The sequence below is a fragment of the Rosa rugosa genome, chromosome 2 (assembly GCF_958449725.1).
Source record: "Rosa rugosa chromosome 2, drRosRugo1.1, whole genome shotgun sequence".
Classification (NCBI taxonomy): Eukaryota; Viridiplantae; Streptophyta; class Magnoliopsida; order Rosales; family Rosaceae; genus Rosa; species Rosa rugosa.
Window position 1 is genome coordinate 70,436,626 of NC_084821.1, and position 21,727 is coordinate 70,458,352.

General features: G+C 35.9%; 2 protein-coding genes across 2 annotated transcripts; one reads left to right on the plus strand and one right to left on the minus strand.

Moving 5' to 3' along the window:
• Positions 1 to 19,214: 19,214 nt before the first annotated feature.
• On the minus strand, positions 19,215 to 19,640 carry LOC133731428 (MADS-box transcription factor pvg4-like). The gene has a single exon (XM_062158803.1). The coding sequence runs from the start codon at positions 19,638 to 19,640 to the stop codon at positions 19,215 to 19,217; it is 426 nt and encodes a 141-aa protein (XP_062014787.1).
• A 367-nt stretch (positions 19,641 to 20,007) lies between these two features.
• LOC133731496 (uncharacterized) lies at positions 20,008 to 21,526 on the plus strand. The gene is made up of 2 exons (XM_062158866.1): positions 20,008 to 20,244; positions 21,037 to 21,526. The coding sequence occupies exons 1-2, from the start codon at positions 20,202 to 20,204 to the stop codon at positions 21,456 to 21,458; spliced, it is 465 nt and encodes a 154-aa protein (XP_062014850.1). The 5' UTR covers positions 20,008 to 20,201; the 3' UTR covers positions 21,459 to 21,526.
• The last annotated feature ends 201 nt before the right edge of the window (positions 21,527 to 21,727 follow it).

A 21,727-nucleotide genomic window follows, 5' to 3' on the forward strand; every position in this document is an offset into this window, starting at 1 on the left:
GGTCTTAGTCCAAAGATTATGGACAAAACCGTTTTCAACAAGCCAAAGCTTGTGTTTTTGAGGATGTTCACTCTGAACATTGACCACATACCTCCCAACGTAAGGTCCAGGGACGATGAAGAGAGTTGGAGAGGAGAAGTCAGAATTATGACTTCCAATGAGATTATGAAAGTCAAACCAATCTGGTTCTATTAGTGCTAAAACAAGAACTCTAGCACTTTCAAGATCTTCAAGATACTGAATTCTTTCTTTTTGGACAGCACTCTGCTGTGTATTTTCATGAAATTCTTCAAACTGTGGTCTAGCGTTTTCATGAAGTTCTTCAGCTAGTGCAAACAGAGCTGGGAACATGATTCCACTATTTCTTTCCTGAAAAGCAAATAAGAGGTTATCTAAAATTGCCTTCTGGTGGTATGCTAGCCTCCTGCCAGTTCTGAACACAGGATCAACAAAGGTTTTTAGTTCATAATTAAAAACATTTATAACTCCAGTTGGAGTTGATTTGCTTTATGGCAAAGCAACAGCCTTCAACGGTCTTGATGAGCCTTTACCGTCTGCCGTTTGACACGGGCTAGCCAATCCTTTACCCTGGGATTGATCAGTTGTGGCTAGTCATTTTGGACCTAGCAGGAATCTTTTGAGGATTTTTTCTTTGGGATCCTCAGCAGTTTCATGTTCTTTCCCAGTTCTTCTGTTTATGGGATTGCGACCTTCGTCGTCATCTCTTTGGCTAAACATTGCTATTTCTCTGGTTAGGGCGTCTGGAAGATAGTTATTGTTTCTTGCAATTAATTCAACATTATAATCATATTGGTTAAGAAATAATTGCCAGTTTGCTAATCTTCCTCTATCAGCAGCTTTATCAAGTTTAAAATTTTTAAAGTTCTTTACTCTAGCACAATCGGTGCGGACAGTAAAGGGTTTTCCAAGAAAACTGACTTGACTCATAAACTCTCGCAAGCGTACGAATCGTTGTCAAGTAAGGGAAGTATTTGAACCTTGATTATCGTACCTCGGGGATTAGGCGTTGGACCTAACCGAGGTAATTGGCGGTAGAGTAACTCAAAAGCATACAATGAAAAATGAAAATAAAATAAAGTAAAATAATATTCACAAGGCACCAAGCCTCGGCAATGCTCGGCTTAGCTCACACTAAGCCTAATCAAAGCCACTAACTTGTAGCTCAAATGAGTTATGCACAATGGAAGGTAGAATTTTGTTTGAGAGTTTTGAATAGAGAATTAACTAAATTAAATGCAAACAAAAATAAAAGCAAACAACTAATTATCAAGCAAGAAATTAATTTTGGATTTTCAAATTAATGGGAACATGGGAGTGTCGGGTGATTCACACTAACTCTCTTGCAAATATCGATGCCAATTTCACAAATGCATGCATTTCCTATATGTGTTAAGTCCCGTATTTAGTACCGGTCAATGCTACTAAACCAATTATCCTTTCGGTGTATCGATTATGCCGGTTAGGGCCACAATCAACTCTCTAACTTAGGCATTACGCCGGTTAAGGCCGCAATATCTAAAATTAGAGGCCTAGAGTGCAAGATAATAGAGACCCAAGCAAGCCTAACTACAATTAAGATAGCTAATGGTTACCACACTTAAATCCTAGATGCAACAAGACCAATAAGTTGTCAATTTATCAATCTATTCATCACAATTGCCCACAACATAATTTCAAAGGGTGACAAAGCCTAGAAACATGCTTCTAAGGACCAATAAATTCGGATTTAAAGCATACACAATGGAAATTGCATTTATTAAAATTAAAGCATCAATATTTATACAAGATGAGTTAGGGCTTCACAACCCTAACTCCCAAAATTGAACTACTCACTCATAATTAAAACAAGATTTAACATCAAAACCATGTACAATTAAAATAGATGAGAAGAGAGAGGATAAGCTTTGCCTAATTTCAACAATGCTAGAAAGCAAAGAAAACTAAGCTAGCTTGAATCCTCCTAACTACCCAAGATGAAATTAAGGTCTTGATGATCTTCCTTGATGAAATTTGAGAAGAGCCCAATAATTTAATATGGAAGAGTGAGTGAAAATGGAAGAGAGAAAATGGGAAGGAATGATAACAATGGAAAGATAAGGTGCACGTGATAAGAGAAAGGAAGAGAGGAAGGGAGAGAAAAAGAAATATAAAAGAACAAAAAGAAGAAAGGAGTGAGGAAGAAGGGAAAAGGAAAGGGTCTTTCTAAATGTACCCAGCAAATTTCTTAACACACCCAGCAACTAATTTATTTTAAATATTTTTATATATTTCTAGCTAACTTCCCCATAATACCCTCATCCTTGTACCCAGCAAATTTGGGTGTTCTTCAGAAAAACACACCCAACTCATTTATTAACACCAATCTCGCAATCTCACAATCATGATCTCCAAGGTTAGTTGGCTAGGGCGAGTGGTTTAGTGAATTTTGCCATCAATTACTACGACCCTTTCTTTGATCCATCGTTTTTTGTTGGGTGACAATTCTTATTGGTAGAAGGAAACTATTCAAGTACGATCATGGATATTAATCTATGAAACTTTACATATTTATGATGTTGTGTGTACTGTTGAGTTTGCAATGTTAATATTATTTCTGTTTGCTGATCAAAACCTTTGTTATCCATCTCCCATAACACATGAACTCTGGCCTTTACTCATAAGAGGAGTGTAAGACCATATTCACAAGCTTTCTTGAATATGGAGTATAATCATGTCGCATTTCAGTATGTGTTGAATACTAGACCCAAATCACTGAATGAAGTTGTTGTACACCATGGGTTTGCTTCGGTTGGGTATGCAGATCTGAAAGCTTTATTTTCTTTGCTGGGTAGTGAAGGTGAGGGCATTTTGGGGAAGGTAATTGCTATATATAAATAGTATTTAGAATAAATTAATTGCTGGGTGTATTAAGAGATTTGCTGGGTACATTTAGAAAGACCCTAGGAAATGGGATGTGCTGACGTCATCATGACGTCAGCATGGTTCAGATTTTTTTTTTTTTTCTTTTCTTTTCCTTTTCTCTTTTACTTTATTTTGCTTTCTCTCTTCTTTTTTTATTTTTCTTCTCGCTTCTCTTCTCTTCTCTACGCACTTCCACACATTCTATCGGAGGCAATTGAATCTCGCTCTCTTGATGCTTTGACTACGGTTGACCCGCATCGGCTATTTTGTCTTTTTGTCAGAAACTCCAAATTGCTCCATTTTTGCACAACTTCTTCCGAAATTCACAGCTCCACTTATTTACTACAAAATAAATAAAAATGAATTAATTACATAATAATTGACTTGAGGATTAACTTAATTCTAGTGTTTTAGATACAATTACATGCATAGAAATGTGTGTAATAAAAAACCTAGAGAATTTAAAATTGTTTTCTTGATAGCCAAATTTCTTTTTCTCCTGTAGGATAATTTTGTTTTGCAGGACTGAACTTGCCACTACAGAATTTGCATATCTTTTCAATGTTAGTTCCAGGCGTTTTCGCCAGAACAACACCAGCGCAGTAATTATCACTAGCATCTGTTTGGAGAATGATTTCATCATTTTCCTCTGGTTGTTGGAGAGGAGAGAGATTTTTGCAGAGAGCTTTTATCTTCTTCACAATTTTTTCATCATCTTCTGTGAAGTTCCATTTTCTCTTGGAACTTGTTTTAGGAGATAACATTGCTGTTAGTCCTGAGATTTTGGGAATGAAATCTCTCCCATAATTAATGACTCCTACGAATCTCTCTAGACTCTTGGCATCAGGAATTCGGTTGGGAACTTCTAGATTTTCTCAAGGATGTGGGGTTGGAGTTTTATCACTCTATTCTTGATGTTTATTCCTAGGAAATCAACTTCATCTAAGATAAAGAAGATTTTCTTTTCTCTTAAGATGATTCCATGCTAAACTATCAGCTTTACAACCTCATAGAGGTGTTTCATGTGTTCTTCTCTGTTTTTGGAGAAGACAAGAATGTCATCTATGTAGACGACGCAAAATTCAGCAATTTGTTTGAAGATGTCATCCATATTTTTTTGGAAGATTGAAGGGGCTTGTTTTAGGCTAAAGGGCATTACTAACCATTCGTAATGACCTTGTGGTGTTACAAATGCAGTGAGAGGAACACTTTCTGGATGCATCTTGACTTGCCAAAAACCCGACTTTGCATCGAAGTTTGAAAAGACTTTAGCTCCTCTGAGCTGGTTGATCAGTACTCGTACTTGAGCAATTTGATAACTGTCTTTAACGGTCTTCTTATTGACATCTCTGTAGTCAATTACCATTCTAGCTTTTCCACTAATATTTTCTGCATGATTTTTCACGTAGAATGCTGGAGCATGATGAGGGTTTGTAGATGGTTGAATTAATCTCTTGTTCCGGAGATCTTCGATATCATTTCTGAATTATTTTTTATCTTCCTCTTTGTACTGAGGAATGGCTTTGACATGACAGATAGCATTCATATCATGTAATCTTAATTCACAAACCACTGGGTCTTTTTCCCAAAATTTCTGAGGGTCGACATCTATATTTTGTTCAAGCAATTTCTTGATTTTATCAAGAGTACGAATTTTCTGAGACTCAAGCTTATTCTGGAAGTGCTTGAGGTTATGCTCATGGATGAAACTATCTTTTTCTTCTTCTTCAGAAGATTCTTCAACAAGTAATTCTTCTTGTTGTTTGATTTGGAGTATTGGTTCAAATTTGGGCTTGTAGGGGTTAAGATCACCACTATTCTGTTGCGATCTCTGATACTGAGTAGTAAAGTGTGGACCTACTACACTTTTTGCTTGTGTGAGTCGGTCTGCCCAGAACACTCTGTCTCCTTTTCTGAAGCCTATTGCTTATTCATCTTGAATAAATCTCTGTTGGAGAATAAAATCATTTCCCAACAAGAAATCTGATCCTTGGCCTTCTGATTGCCAAAGGGTATGGATGATAAATGTTCCTCCACCAATAGTGATATGAACATTTTTAGCTACCTTTTTCATGACTAGGTGGCTTCCATCAAATTGGACACCAGTAGCTATTCTTTTAGTATCTTCTTTCCAGAGTTCATCTGGAATTGCAAATCTTTTTGCAACTGTAAATCTTGATCCATTATCTACAAATGCATGTAGATGATATTTCTTGTGATCAGGGAATTTTAATCCAATCTCTATGTTGTTGCTGTATCTACTAGTAGAGACGATCTTTGATTGTTGAAGCTCATTTTCTTGAGCTTGTTCCTGTGATATGAATGGTTTACATTCTTCTGGAACACTTTCTGGTGGTTCAACCAGTTCTATTTCTTCATCGATTTTTTCTTCCTTTATTGCTGAGGAAGACGGTTCCATAATTTCTTGGAACAAGGCTTCTACCTTTTTCTCTTTTTGTTCAGAGAAATATTCTTCATATTCTTGTTCTACCAATTGGCTGATAAGGCCATTCTTGGTTTTTCTTCTTACTTCAGCTATGTTAATGCTCAAAGTCTGGCGGTAGCCAAACCTTCGTTTAACGCAGGTCCGGCGGGCGGACCGCTACTCTGTATACTCGGTGATCTTCGCTGGCTGTCAAATAAAAGACAGGGCGTCAGAGGGAGACCACGTTGGGCGGTCTTCACTTCTCCGATGCCTAAGTCAGTCCATGCATATAGGCAGCATAACAATAAATGAGTAGTAGAATGCGTCATTAATGAAGAGAGAAGAGAGGACCTATTTATAGGTGAGGAGAGGTCTGATCTTCTCTCTGTTTTCGATGTGGGACTGATGTGCTTCAGTTCTTAGTTTCAGTAGCTTCTGACGCCGTCTTGGAGCAGCGCGTGGCGGCGCGTCGGCGGTGATATGGGGACGACCCTGCGCTCAGGCCGTAACTCGCCTGGCGGTCTATCCGTAGGACATTACTTTGGTGGGAGTTGATACTTCTGGCGGTACAATGAGCGTAGCTCATTATAGCTAATTATGCTTGCAAATGTACATGTAGGTACAAGCTATGAAGCATTTTTTTGTGATAAGTCTTTTTTGACCTTTCACAGAACATAGGAATTCCATTCTTTTCGTGACATAGGCAGTAGTCACAAATGAATGTACCAGGGTTCACCTGATAAGAAGACATTATTGCTTCTGTCTTGCTTTCTTCCCAATTTTTGACTTTTAAGACATTCATATGTCTAGATTCTAAGTATTCTACTTCTGAATCTGTTTCAGACACAGATGATGAGTCTTCTTCTTCAGACCAGGCAGAGTAGACTGACCTGTTGTCTTCTTCGTCATCATAATAGGCTATTTCGTAGCCCTTCATATTAGCTGTTTCTACTATAGGCTCATAATCTTCAAATAGAGCTTTAGTAGATCTTTTACCCTTTTCTGGGCATTCATTGGCATAGTGCCCTTCAGCTTTACATAACCAGCATCTGCAGTCTTTCTTGTTTGGTTGTTTATTCTGATGGTTAGTTTGATAATTCTTCTTTTTCTTGAAGAATTTCCTTTTAGGATTTTCATCCTGTTGTTTCTTGAAGTTTGAACTTTTCTTGAATTTTCAATATCTTTTCTTATTACTCTTCCTGAATCTTTTCGAGTAATATATATATATATATATATATATATATATATATATATATATATATATATATATATATATTTTTTTTTTTTTTTGTGGAACTTGGATTCATGACATGTTCAGTTGGTTGGCATATCCAGTATTCCATAACAGAAATTTTCAACTCTTTTGAGTTGTTTCTTGGCCATCTTGGCTCTAAGATTTGCTTTGCATTGTTCTTTTAGTAATTGCCTGATTCTGTCGGCAATTCCTCCAACTGAAACTCTTTCAATTGGTTTTTCAGCTATGCTTTCTCTCACAGCTGTTCTCCATGGTTCAGGGAGTTTTCTGTGTAACAGGTTTACTAGATCAGTATTTTCTAGTTCACCTATCGTACAGTAGTATTCTTGAAACTCATTCAAGTATTCTTCAAAATATCTCATGTCACAAATTTTGAGAGCATAGATATTTGACTTGGCCGTTTCCTTAGCCTTTTCACTCAGATTTGAAAGATCTCCACAGAACTGATCGTACAAGGATACTGCAAAATCATACAGAGATTTTGAATTTTTTATCTCTTCGAGCCAATCTCTTCCTCTGGCAGTCTCCTTGAAAGACAGATAGTACTTTTTAGCTACTCCAGTGAGAGTAGTTTCATAGTACACCTGAAGATCTGGTGCTTCAAACTTTCCAAGGGTACGAGCAGATGCCATCATGAGACTGTCTACCCATTGGTCAAGAGTTTTTCTCTTGTCTAGAGCTTTGTCTAGATTTAGCCAAATACCATAATTGGTAATTGGTATTCTGGGTATATTGTCTTCTGGGACAAATCTTTGAGAATTTCTTTCTTCTTTTCTGCCCGTAGGGGCTTTATGTACATGGAGTTTCAGTTTTCCCTTTTCTCTGATGATGAACGTTTTAGAATTGGAGCTTTCTCTGTCTTCCATTTCAACATCTTGATAAGGTAGGATTTTTCTTACCTTTCCTGGTTTGAAATTTTTCATTTCCTCGATTAGTTTTTCTAATCGTTCAAGATTTTCGCAGAATTCTGCTTCATCATAGAGATCATAGAGCTTTTGTGCTCTAAGCATATTTACTGGTCTGTTTAGATTAGCTTCTAATTCTTCTTCAGTAATTGGCTCTGATGGTTCTTCAGAGTATTTAGTACCACTAACACTAGTTTCTTTAGTGCTGTAGCATCTTCTGAGAAGATTCTTGTTTATCCTGACATTTTCAGGACACACGTCACTTTTCCTGTGATCGTCAAATTTTAGACTGATATCTCCAGTCTTTCTGCTTTCATAAATTGCCGCTTTGGCATTTTCTGCTGGTTTTTTCGGACCAGATAATTTCCATTCAATAGGAAAAGTTACTTCATTCCAAGTAACCTTTTGAATCTGTTGTGAATGGTTCTTCTGACTGGTGAGGAATCCAGGAGTAAGATCTGAGATATTTGATATCCTTGTCTTAGGTTCTACTGTAGTACTCATCAGTTTATAGTATATTCTGTATACTATTGCGAGTTCTTGCATATCCTTTTTCATAGATATGTCATCTGTCTTGACTCTTAGTCTTAGACAGTGAGCTGCATCTTTCAAGCTGGTTGAGAAGTTTGGGAAGCAGTTGAAATAAGCCACTTGATTGCATAAAGATGCTTCAAGTGTTCCCAACAGACTAGCTTGAAAATATGTTAGTCTATTATCTTGTAAGACACATATGACTGAACAGTTTATGCCTTCTCGGGCAAGAAGTTTTATGCCTACTTGGACTGCTCCAATATGCATAAATTGATAATTTTTTGTTCTTGCTCTGGCAACTTCATCAGGAGTGATCATTAAGAGATATGTTTCTTCTGTAGTAGAAGAGGTTGTAAATTCTAATAATTTGAAGTGATGGCTATCCATCAGTTCAAACTTTCCTCTTTTGTAGATTTGTTTAAAATCTAACTTTGGAATTGTAGAGTTTTTTTACCTCCTGTTCAATTTCGTTGTATTCGAATTCTTCAGCATTTAGAAGTTGTACTCCTTTCTTTTTTCCAAAGATGCTCATCATCTTGATATCTCTTGTTACCAAGTGCTTTGGTTTTTCATACCTGATAGTCTGATACTAGTTAGACTAGTAGAAGGTTCTAGAAAAATCATGCTTGGCGTAGGATTCTTCTCGGGCTTTTCTAATGGTTTAAATCCATTAGCTTTCTTTGCTTTTACTGGAGGCTTTTTCTTATCCTTCAGTATATCTTTCATAGAATCCAGCGTCTTTTGCTGTTCTGTGATTTTTCTGCCAACACTTGTTAGTTGTTCTTCTTCCCTTTTAGAGAGTTCTTTGATATAATCTATTTTTTGCTCCAATTTTTCTAATTGGACGATTATATCTGGTACTTTATCTAGATGATCTTGATATCTAGATACTTCTTGTATCAGGTTCTGATGTTTCTCATCAGAAGATTTTAGTAGAGAATTTAACTTCTCTAATATCAATTCAGACATTGTCCCCATTAGGGATTCCCCTTTTTGAGCTCTTTGCAAGCTCTGATACCAGTATTTTGCGGATCTAACCAATGCTCAAATAATCAAGAGGTTTTTGTTCCTCTGTTAGTGTATATAAGAGATTTTCAATATTCTTCTCACTTCTATAGATCCTTTTCTGGACTATAAAGATAATATCCTAATAGTCAGGAGTTTCTATTTTTAGCATTGATCTATAATCTTTTAATTTTCTCAATTTTTCTTTTTCTTCTGCTAATTCTTTGCTAGTAATTTTACAGATAGCAACTAATTCAAGTCTGTCTATGATAGAAATTATGAATAGTGAAATAAATGTTTACCTTCGAGTATAGAGGATGGATTTATACCTGCAACATGTTAAACAAACAAATTCAAAAGCATGGGCCCACTACGCTCCGTCAATTTTATTTTTACTGAAGGAAAAGATTAAAGGCTAAAGAAGAAGTAAAATACCTCTTAAAGACAAAATGTCCTTAAGTGTAAACTTTTGTTCTTAAATGTGTAAAACCAAATGTTGAGGAGTTATTTGTGTTTTGGAATCTCATCAAGGGGATATTTGTAGTTTGCTATATATTATTCGAGACAAGCTAGTGTACTGGTGGGTATGAGATACCCTCATTTACAACTATTTGAACAAAAATTTACAAGTATTTGAACCAAAATTACAACATTGAGAACAAAAGTTACCATATTCATTTACACTATTTACATATAGTTAAATAAAAATTACAACATTGACAACGAATTTGTTCAAAAGCTTGTAAAAATGTCGTAAGAGGTGTAATTACCATTATTAGAACTAAGATTACAACATTGACAACGAATTTGTTCAAAAACTTGTAAAATGTCGTAAGAGGTGTAATTACCATTATTAGAACTAAAATTACACAAAGTAGGACTAGCTCAAATTACAACTTTGACAACAAAATTTGTTCTCACTTTTGTAAATGTGGGTATGAGATACCCACCACTACACTAGAAATTTCCCTATATTATTCTCAATTAAACCAAATTAAAGAGATCGAAAACTAGTTAATTGAAGAACATGCTTGCTAATCAATAACAGTTGGATTGCATACATGTGAGGTACGCTGTTTGTTCCGCTTCGTGACCAAACCTAGCCTCGATCTCATTCTCTTAATTCATATGAGAATCAAGAATAAACTTTGAATTAACCAACTTCGGGAAGCTTTGTATTCTCACAAGCCAGTACCTCAGCTCTGAGTGGTGGTTCATTAAAGAGGCGAGAGCACAATAAGTGCAATTGTATCGATCACGTATATGCAGATGCAGATGCAGATGCTAAACGTACGTTTAAATAAGGTCGATCGATCGGTTTAAGAATCTCCGGTTGTTGTTCTAGTTGCTATAAACAATTACAGATGAAAAGCAATTTAAATTTAATCAGTTCATATATGAAGTTATATATATGTGAAAAGCACAAGACACAGATTTTCGATACTCACCGCCGCCAAACTGGAACATAGTCTTTATGGTGGTTTACCTTACTACAAAACATATTATAGTGCTTGAGCTTAATTATTTTCTTTTCATCTTCTTCTTTTTAGGATAAAGCTATGGTTTATGCACTTTATATACGGTACGCACTGATACTTCAACTATAATTAAGAAGCAATCATTATATATGTAAATAATGTGGGAATCGCGTCGGTATTCTCAAGCTCAATGATATCGAATTTGGTCTACAACATGACTTTTGGAAGGCAATATATACATATATGCAGCAATAATGTGACTCAAATGACAAACTACAGGGGTAAAACTTTCCAAGATGATCTGATTAACCGTACTGTAGCTCAAATTGCAGAAAGTGCTTGTCCAGATGGAGAGTCTAGCTTGAAAGATGTACAGCTCAATTGTTCACTTGTGTGCATGCCCGTACCTCCCACTTTAGCCATAATATGGTACTTTGTTTTTATCCTTGCAGTCCGTGATCCTAAATGACTACCATGCATTACTAATTCCTTAAACAACCAAGTTTCATCTCTTCGCAGAATATGAAGTTCAAACTTAACTGAAGGAAGTAGTATAGTAATTCTTGGTTTTCTCTGAACCATGCCAGTAAGTATTTCAAGGCTTTCAACTGAGTTCCAAAACAATGTATTAAGCAATAGAGTGAAGGTACTAAGAACCAATAGTACCCACTACCGCACAAGTGTAAAGGATCATTTAAAGATCATTGAAACGTGACACTTTTATTGGGGTCACAGTAACACAGTTATTTTATCAAACAGCTAGCAGGCAAACTTTTCATTTGCATTTGTCATAAGTGAAGGATAATGGAAGACCTTTGACCAAAAAAAAAAAAAGATAATGGAAGACCAATACTCATTCATTTAGCCATCAAATATTGAGAATGAGAATGCGTGACGTATACATCTTTATTGATGTCCGAGCAGAGCTCCTGACAAGCCAAGATGCAGTTTATTTTTCTAGGCCTGAGTTAGAGAAGACATTCACAGGTTTGCTAGCTTCTTCATTGAAATCGCTTATCTCAAATTCTTGACCAAGACATTGTCAATGAGGTCGAAAAAAAATGATGAGAGTGCTGCAGTAGTGGAAAAAGTGGCTAATCTGGCAAGAGTAGTAAGTTTTAGGTTGAAACGGGAAGAAGGCCTACCGTGAAACAGGTAGCCATGAAGCTAGAGCGATTGAGAACTGTGACTGGACGGTCCTTGCAGCTCGGGTCATCATCAGCTTCGAATGTTTACCATCAGCTTCGAATGTTTACATTGACAAGGCAACATGTGATTTTAGCTCCAGTACTATTACTGGCACAATTGCTACTTATGGATTGGAATTGCTTGCTACTAATGGATTGGAATTGCAATTGTTATTGGCATGTGAGGATGGCGATGATCGAATGACTTGTTGCACAATGATTCTTGCAATTTCTGGATGGCAATGTGTGCGCTCTGTTTTCTTCCTTCTTTTTGTTAGTGGATCGACATGATCAGGGTTGTAAATGATTTTAGTTTTATCATGATCAAATATGTGATGTTTAATCAACTATTTATAATCTGATATTAAGCATCAATGTTTGCGCCAAATGTACAATCATCATTACGCAGTAAAATTATGAATTCTTAACACGAAAAACTATCAATGATTTACAACCCTTTCAAAAAATCAATGATTGACACTAATACTGATCACGGTTTACATTGAAGGTACAAATAATTTGCACTATATCGAATCAGACATTACATAAATGTGCCAATTAGTTTTAGTGGAAGTACCAAAGTTTAACATTATGGCACTAAAAATTCCTCTAATCTCCAAGTTCATTTTCTTCAAAAGAGATATCAATGGTGATTGTACGTAATTGATTTTGCAAGGGAGACGGATCTACAGATGGGAGGTTATACGAATTAAGGGAGACGGATTTCTGGATTTCTTCCAACCCAAGGAAAGGAAGATTTTGGATCATCTTTGAACCTCTTAAGAAGTTAAGATTTAGGTTGGCCATAATATTTCAGATTAGACTTTCGTTTGAGATTATGATCGACTGTAATTGTGTCACGGTTGAAAAATGGATCGGGACCCTGATCATTTCCTTGTTTATTATCATTATTTGAATTTTACCTTTAAGCCTAAATATCTCATAAAATCTTGAATTAATTATGAAAGAATCGTATCTCTAATTAAGAAAAATTCTGAATCTTATCAAATACTCTTTTCGAAATTAAATGATCCTTTTCTTACTGGTGAGGCTAGCTATAGTTTTATTTCATTTCGTTTGGGGACGTACCATTAAACTTGGGATATGGTTTTAATCTGACAGCCAGAAAATCGTGTAAGATAATGTTAATATTGTTCAATTTTGTTAGAGAGCAAATCTTAGATGGCGCTTGCTTAGTTGGTTTCCTTGTACAGTAAGTTTCTCTTGTGCTTTCCTGAGTACTATATAAAGCTATATTAGTTAGGATCTGTTCATCTACATTTTCATTGTTTCAAATTAAACTGCAATCCTAGCTCAGAGCTCGATTAATGGCTTCACTAGACCAGACCCGTGGTGATGTTGACTTCACGGAAGAACTAGTCCGGGCATTGCTGAATGAGAAGTTTGGTGATGAGGTTTATCTCTTATGTACAACTTACTGTTTGTTCACTTGTTGAGTTGTTTATCTTAAATGTAGGTTGTCTTTAACATCTCCTTGTGTTATATGCAGGGGAACGGCAAAGAACAAGCCGAGCATATTAACGACCTTAAGGTTTGCATGATGAAATGGTACGAGAAAAGTGAGAAAACCCATCTTCTTGAGGAGGAAAGACTTCAGACTTTAATTGATTCGGCTGAAAAGAAGTGCACTGATATCGGTAAGTTGACTGTTGGTGCCATTATTCCTGAAACCATCTGTTGGTAACCTTATAAAGCATTAGCTACATGAAATGGCTTTTGTTCAAACTATGGATTATGATGTCAATCATTTGATATTTATTTACTTAATCAAGAAAGGAGAAATTTTTTATAAGTATTCAATAACAATCGTTATTTCTTAAGATGCGGAGAGGAAAAAGAAGGTAGCTGAGCTCAATGCCATGCATTCCAACTTGAGACAAAGTATAGCTGCTTTAGAAGAGGAAATTGCAAAGGAAGAATCAGAGAAGACGGTAAGAGTAGCATTTATATTCTAATTGTTCTATTAAAGTGTCTCTTCCTTTTATTTTTGCCCTCAAATTATTTCCTTTCGACATGAAGGATGCAATTATTAGTCTTGGAAGAGAAAGGGAAGCAAGGGAGGCTGCTGAGACGTTGCAAACTTCTCTCCTACGGATGCTTCAACAACTGGAGGAAGAGAAATTAGTTGCTCAGCAGAGGGTAATACAAGTAGTATACAATTATAAACTCTGCAGATTATTACTATATTTTCTCTAAAAAAAACTCCCTGATTTATCAACTTTCGCATTATGCATACGTCTGAAGTTGTTACCCTCTGCAGGTTTCAGAACTGGAGGATGAATTTAATCGTAAGTTGGAGTACAGCAGGAGTCTACAAGAGTACAATGCCAAACTTGAAATTGATATTAGTACAATGAATGAGGCTCGCAAACGAGCGGATATGGAGAGATTGAGTAGCCAAATTCAAGGGAAACTGAATATCGTTCAGAAGCTGATGAAATTAATTGAAGGGGACGCTTGACCCAGGTCGCCTAGCCAAATCAAGAAAGAAAGCCCATAGCTACAAATTAAGTGCAAACCATTTCAAGTACCGACTACACATCGTGCACTTTCATTGAAACCTAGCATCTAGGAAATGTGTTTGTACTTTGTACTCCTTTATGATTGTAACGTTGTTGGATTTCAATAAAATTTATTCTCGGTTTTTGTAAAACATGAACAATTTTGCAAGATCGATACTACTTCTAAATGCCCCCATTGCTCTTTTCCAAAGAGTCTTCAAAATTTCTATTTTCTTTTTAGAGCATCACAATTTGATCTAGTTATCGTTATATCTTATATAATTAAGTCAATTTTTAGAAAAAATATTTCAATTTTTGAACTATCTATTTTACCCATAGTTCGTTAAAACTCTAGAATATATAATCTAACATATAAAGGATATGTTGGTAATTGAAAATATTAGAAAAAAAAAAAGGAAAACCTAACGTGGGAGGTGGGAGTGGGATAGTATTGTCCAAGGAGTGGGATTTATAACTGCAATAGTAAAAAAAAAAAAATTTCTACAAAATATTACTAACAAAAAAACTACAAAAATTAATTTATGCATGCAAATTAATCAGGATAAAATAGAAAATTAATTGATAAAAATTATAAAAAATTACAACATTTCAATAAAAAACTGAGAAATGTCTCCAAATATAGAATTGGATCATGTGTATTTACAATTTTATTTTTTAAGAGAAAAGAAGTAAGAGGCTAGTATGGGCCCAATTGAGAAAAGAAGTTTATCATGCCGAAGTCTGCAATAGGCCCAATTGAGAGTATGGGGGAAGCCCAAGGCCGAATATCCTAATTGTTCAGTGGGCCACCGGGGACAAGAATCAAGATATGACAGAATTTTCAATGACGAACCTAAATAGAAAGAAAATCCTGCAAATCTTATTCTCAAAATCGGCTGTGTTTTCTATTGGCACAAGACTTAATTAACTTCCTGAAACCAATTAAACGATATCAATCAGTATCTAATCCCATTATTATAATGCATCTTCACTATATCAATATATCATACCATGCATTTATATAATGCATCTTCACTATACCATACCATGCATTAGGGTTTTAAGATTTGTGAATCGTATCAAAAAACCAAAACACCTCGTTCTCTTTTTCCGTTTGTTGTTTCACTATGGATTTGGAGCATGAATGCAGCGACAAGTCTCATTTTGGTACTCATGATTATATAACGCATCTTCACTATATGATACCATGCATTAGGGCTTTTAGATTTGTGAAATGTATCCAAAAACCACAATTCCTCATTCTCTTTCTCTGTTTATTGTTTCACCATAATGGACCTGGAGCATGAATACAGTGATAAGTCTCATTTTAGTACACACATGTGATTACAATTTTACATTTGAATCAATTTTATTCTTAGCTAAGTTGTGGCTAACTGTATGACGATGACTTGACCTAGAAGTTACATAGAATCATTCTATGACTTGTTTTCAGGTGCCATGGAAAGCATAGTATACTTACAACTAGAGTACTAGCGAGAGGTTTCTACATATTTTAGAAACCTAGATGCATTTATTTCTCAACCACCGCATCCCAATATGCTAGCACCCAAATCAAACCTGTACATGCCTATATATCGTATCAACTTCAATAGGTTTTTCTTGATGTTTTTTACTAGTAGCCTTTGCTGCCTTATGAATGATCCCCCAAGAACTTTGGCTCTCTATTTTTTAGTTTCTTAAAAGTAGTATATCTTCTTATAGTTTTTCTTAAAGATAAGATATCTTCATATGATCATATGTCAGAAAAATCAAGTTGTGATAGTTCTGCACAAAAGGGTACTCGAAGGACAACATTGAGAGAACTGATGCAACTGCCTGCGGATTGTTCTCCTCGAAATTTTTCGGTGCCTCAGATTAAAACATCTGAGCATTTGGAGTGCCAAGGTAAATTTAAGATGTCTAAATGACAATTTAAACTCAAATAGCTGCCCTCACTCACTTGCCAAAGGTGATTTTAGAATGAGTGATATTAAGTATATGTGTACAACCCTCACATCATTTAATCTGTATCTTGTTTCAGTACTATATATATTGCATCATTCGAACTTATTGGTAGATAGCTTTGGGTCTCACAAGCTAGATGAATTTCTTGCATTTGTACAATAGGGTTTTTCTCATGTTCCAACACCTATGCATATATTGCGAAGTGCAGAACAAGACAATTTGGAGCAGCTAGAAGCTGTGCCTAAGCAATATAAAAGGTGGGGAATTTGGAAATGCGTTAGGGGGCTTTCTTGGAGTTTAGGGTTTAAACCAAGAGATAGAGAAAACAACAAGCCTCAAAGGAACAATAACGGAGGTGCTCTTGCCAAGGTAACAAAGCCGTGGAAAAAGAACCATACTCCTCAAAGTCAGAGAAAGATCAAGCGGTCACCTGGGACCAAACCCTCATGCTGCTCGAAAACGCCAGGGTAAGTGACCAATAGATAAGTTTTAGTGTTTCAAATGAGGGCGAACAACAAATTAGGCTTCTTCATGAAATAACATGTTTATTTATTTTTTGACCAACCAAAATAACATGTTTATGCCTATTGGAAAACTGCCTTTTTTAATTCTTTTTTTCTAATGAATTAATTAACTCAGAAAACTAGCATGTTTTAAAATTGAATGGAGTGAAAGAACAAATATGGGTCAAGATCTAATCACTTCACCTCAAATCTAATTTTCAGAATTGAGGATGGCATGGACGACCTTGGATCAATTAATTTAGGGATAGATGATATCTGACCGTGTTCATGTCTTGAGCAGAAACTTGAGAGGGAATGGAGACTTGCAGCCACACTGTGCTTCTTCACCATGTGGATTTTGTGATGGGATATGTTCACCATGTCGATGTGGTTATGGAGCTGGTTTAGTGTCTGGATGTGGTAATCTTAAAGTGGATCTTAAATCTTTCTCTGGTATTATTCGACATTACATTCAATGGATGTATATCACAAATTTAATTTAAAGTTGTTTTCATTTTAATGTTATTCCTATATGATTAAGGCTCAGTTGTCACTTGTCAGGGAAAGACTTAGTCACCATGTGACTAGGTGAACACTTGATTAGTCTATTGACCTTTAACTATTAATTTTTGTAGGAGTTGAGCATGATGACAAACATAGCTGTCAAAATTTGGTTGATTACTATGAAAAGCACAACAATGAAGCAAGTGAAGTAGTTGAAGAAGGAGACAAATGGAAAACTTCATCCTTTGATACTCATGAAGTTGAAATAGATGTAAATGAAGAGTCCTTGACGAGGAATTTGCAACAAAAAGACTCGACACATCTGGAGGACGTTAGAGTGAATGAAATGTGTGAAGAGTTCAATGACCATATGTTAGCTAAATCAAGTTATGGTGGTTCTGCAGAAAAGATTACTTATTCCCGAAATGCTTCAGCATTAATATCTGCAGATTATGGATCTCCTTATCAAAATGCTGCTGCAGCCTCAATGTCTCAGAGTAAAATATGGGAGTATTTAGAGCTAATTGAAGGTAATTACTAAAAGTTATGTGATTGTCTTTTATTTATTGGTGCTAATTTTGATATTAAAAAAAAAAAAAAAAACTCCATAAAGATGTTGATGAACTACCACATAATAAGCAATTAAAGTAGTGATTAATTTTTCTACTGACTCTTTGAACTCAAATAGCTTATTTAGCGAAGGTTGTTTTAGATCAAGTACCACATTAGTGACACTATCTTAGTCCTTTTTCTCTGTATCCATTTAATCTTGTTTATTTTTAACAAAGAATTCACCGCTCACATATTGACCTTTTACATCCTCTGATTTTTATCTCTCTTTAGCACCATTGCCTGCTTTACTTATGTACCGACTCCTATGCAGTGTGGACTGCAGAAGAAGAAAGGTTGAGGATGCAAGAAGCTGTGCCTGTCCCTAAAGAATATAAATGGTGGGGAATATTAAATGGTGACAAGCGGTGTACTGCTTGGAGTTCATTATGTTTACCAAGAGATAGAGAATACTAGGCGGCATTTCAACCCTAGAGACCGAGGGACCGGCCCGATCCATATGAAGCTTATCCCATGTCCTTCCATATATATGCTTATTCTTCCTTTCAAGAAGCATCTTGTTTTCCTTATCTCTTGGTAAAACACCTACCTTATTATTCCTTTGAGGCTTCTTGTTTTCTCTATCTCTTGGTAAAACACCTTTCTTATTATTCCTTCGCCGCTGCTTCAGAATACAAGCAGCGTCAAAGGAAGAATAAAAAAGGTGTTTTACCAGGAGTTAAAGAAAACAAGAAGCCTCAAAGGAATAATAAGATAGGTGATTTACCACGAGATAAGGAAAACAAGAAGCAGCCTGAAAGGAAGAATAAGAGATAAGCTTCCTATGGTTGTACTCAGGCCCCGTTTGGGATTGTTTCGCTTTTAAAAAAATCAGCTTTTGTTTAAAATTTTAGATTTTATTGTGTTTGGTAAATAAATAAAAAGCAGCTTTAATTGAAAGTTATAGGTCACTGACAGTAGATTTTAGAAGCAGCCTAGAGGTTGCTTTTAGAAGCTGCTGTGGATCAAAACACACTCTGCAGTTGTTTTATGTACTGACAGCACTTTTAAAAATATTATTTACCAAACACGAAACTGTTTTAATTCACAGCTGATTATTCTCACAACACAGCAGCAGCAGTTTTTTTTAAAAGTCACAGCAATCCCAAACTAGCCCTCACTTGTCATTGATTCATGAACATCCCTCTTAGATTTGCTTAAAAATAAAAATTACATGAAATAGATTGTTTTCCTTTCAAAAAAGTGTATTTATGATTCTGATAGAGTTATTTATCTTCAGTGTAATCAATAATAGTGAGTTGTTTTTGATAGAATTAATTTGACAATGACAAATGAAGAAATATAAGACTATAGCTAAGACTAAGCTGTCACTTGGCAACAACGTCATCAATCAAATTACCACTAGTAATCCCTAAACACCCTAATTAAGAACAAATTGAAGATCACTTACCAGAAACTTTATCGTCCGCCCTCCTTTTGATTTCCAACAATTTCCTTTTCAAACTCTCTGCTTCTTCCAGAGTGGCACAAGCTTCAATCTGAGAGTTCACCCGAGCCTTAAATCTTTCTAAAGATCCTGTAGTGGCGGTGGTGGTGGAAGAGCCAGTGTCAGCTGTGGTGGTGGAAGAGCCAGTAACTGTGGAGGAAGAGGCTTTGGAGGCAAGAACTCGTTCAAGCAAGGAAGGAGAGCCATGGAGGTAAGGTTGACCGGTCTCGGAGATCACAACAATGGCGATGGATGAACCAGACATTTCTTCGAGCTTCTGGGCTTTTTTGAAGAGACCCGTTCGTCTCCTGGTGAAGGCCACCATGCGAGACTGATAGTCGGTGATCGGCTCTATGTCAATTTTCTTCTTTCCGGTACCCATCTCAAAACCAAAAGAAGATCAGACGGGATTAGAACACAACAACGAATAGGTTGAGAAGATTTGAGAGTAGTCAGCACAACGTTACATGCTAAAACATTGAGGTCCCTGGGGTACTTATTCTGTCCGAGTGTTGTTTCCCCATTCTGGATAGGAATCTCGCTGTTTCCTAATCTTATCTGGAGTTTTGTTTTCTAATCTCATCTGAAATTATCCTCGAGACTTTTTCAGGCCCATTAAAGGCCCAATTGTGTAGTTATCATATTTTTTTTTTTGGGTGGCTTCAAACTTCACTCTCTTCAAAGATATATAACAGATTCAAAGACGATCAAGAGCACAAAAAATCCTGCATATCTCATCATTCTTTCTCAGTCGATTTTGGCTTCCATGTTATGTTTTGGTCCAAAGACTTTTCTTCCTTCCTAAAACCAATCAAAACGTATCACATCGCTATGTAATCCCATTTGTATATCAATGCAGCTTCACTATAAGACGCTTTAGGGTTTCTTGGTTTGTGAAATAATCGAAACCGGAGCTTCTGTTTCTGTTTACTTTTCTTTCACTATGGATTTGGATCGTCAATGCACCAGTGACAAGTCTCATTCAGGTATGTGTATGCAAGAACTTTTCTAATTAAATCAATATATATCTAGCTAGATGTGGCCTGTCTGTTAATATTTTTAGGAAATTTGAGATGGAGATCGTAGCGGACAGGAAATTGATCAAGTGTACTATATGGCAGATGACTACCTGTAGTTCAATCACTTGGCTTCAAAGTGTGAGATTTTTCTATGATCTGTTTTCCTTGTGACATAGAAAGCATAGTGAGCCAACCCTAAAGCTAAAGTACGTCATGGACAATGATTAATTCTATATACTTGCTCAACCATATCTCATCTAGTATCCAAACTAAATCGAGGTGCATATATACAGTTTCTATTATTCTTATATAGTAGAAGTGTTGGCATTGAAAATGCTGCAGTGGGTATTAAAATACCTAATGATTTCCAAGCCTGGTATTGTAAATTGTAATATATAGTTGCAAAAAGGTATCAAACGGTACTAAGCAATGTTCTTATGTCGTTGTTATTATATAGTACTAGTATTATTTGACAATTTTCCATTCTATTGATGCATAACACAAATCTAGTAGCTGTTTTTCATCACTATTTTATTCCTATGGGGTTGCGGATTTAGTTGCGAGGAAATTAAGATTTCTCTGCTGTTAGATTTAGCTGCTGGATGTGGTTCAACAGTTCTTTTCCTGCTTTCCACTTGGAACCTTAATTTGCTGCTTTATTAATGGACTCCCTGCCTCTCATTTGTCTTTTTTTTTCTTTTTTCTTTCGGTGAAAATGGTATATATATGCTATATCAGTCTATTTACCCTTACTATTAGTTTCTGTAGGAGTTGAGTATGATGAAGAACATAGGTGTCAGAATGCTTCCAATTACCATGAAAAGCATAAAACCAAAAAAAAAGAATTAGATGAAGATGGAGACAAGGTGATATGCATCATGAGTTCTTTCTCTGATAGTCATGAAATTGAAAAAGATGGAGATAAAGAATCCTCAACGAGGAATTTACGACAAGAAGACTCGACATATTTGGACGTCAGAGCTGGTAACAGTGAGATATGTGAAGAGGACATTGATCGATTTTTAGCTAAATCATGTTGTGGTGGTTCTGCACAGAAGACTACTCAAAGACAAACAACGTTGAGAGAACTGCTGCAACTGCCTGCAGATTGTGGATCCCCTTCAGGAGTAATGTCTCAGAGTAAAATATTTAAGCATTTGGAGCACCAAGGTAGTTGCTAAATCTCTTGGCACAAGAGCTAGAATGCTAGATGTGTTGATGTTTTTTGATTCATGATCGATTAGTTAACTTAACCTCTATATAATGTAGAACTATGACATAAACAACCAACACTGTGAAATTGGTTGTTATATCTTGTTTTAGTTCTATTGCATGCTTTGAAGTTAATGATATATAGCTTTGGGCCTATCATCCTATGGTGTAGTTTATGCATACTGAGACCTATGCATTGTATGCAGAACAAAAACAGTTGGAGAAGCAAAAAGCTGTG

What these genes read in the sequence shown, in the direction of transcription:
- LOC133731428 (XM_062158803.1), bottom strand. Translation starts at nt 19,640, where the DNA reads ATGGGTACCGGAAAGAAGAAAATTGACATAGAGCCGATCACCGACTAT.
- LOC133731496 (XM_062158866.1), top strand. Translation starts at nt 20,202, where the DNA reads ATGGATTTGGATCGTCAATGCACCAGTGACAAGTCTCATTCAG. An exon ending in CAGTGACAAGTCTCATTCAG is followed by an intron (nt 20,245 to 21,036) that starts GTATGTGTATGC and finishes CCTTACTATTAG; the next exon opens with TTTCTGTAGGAGTTGAGTAT.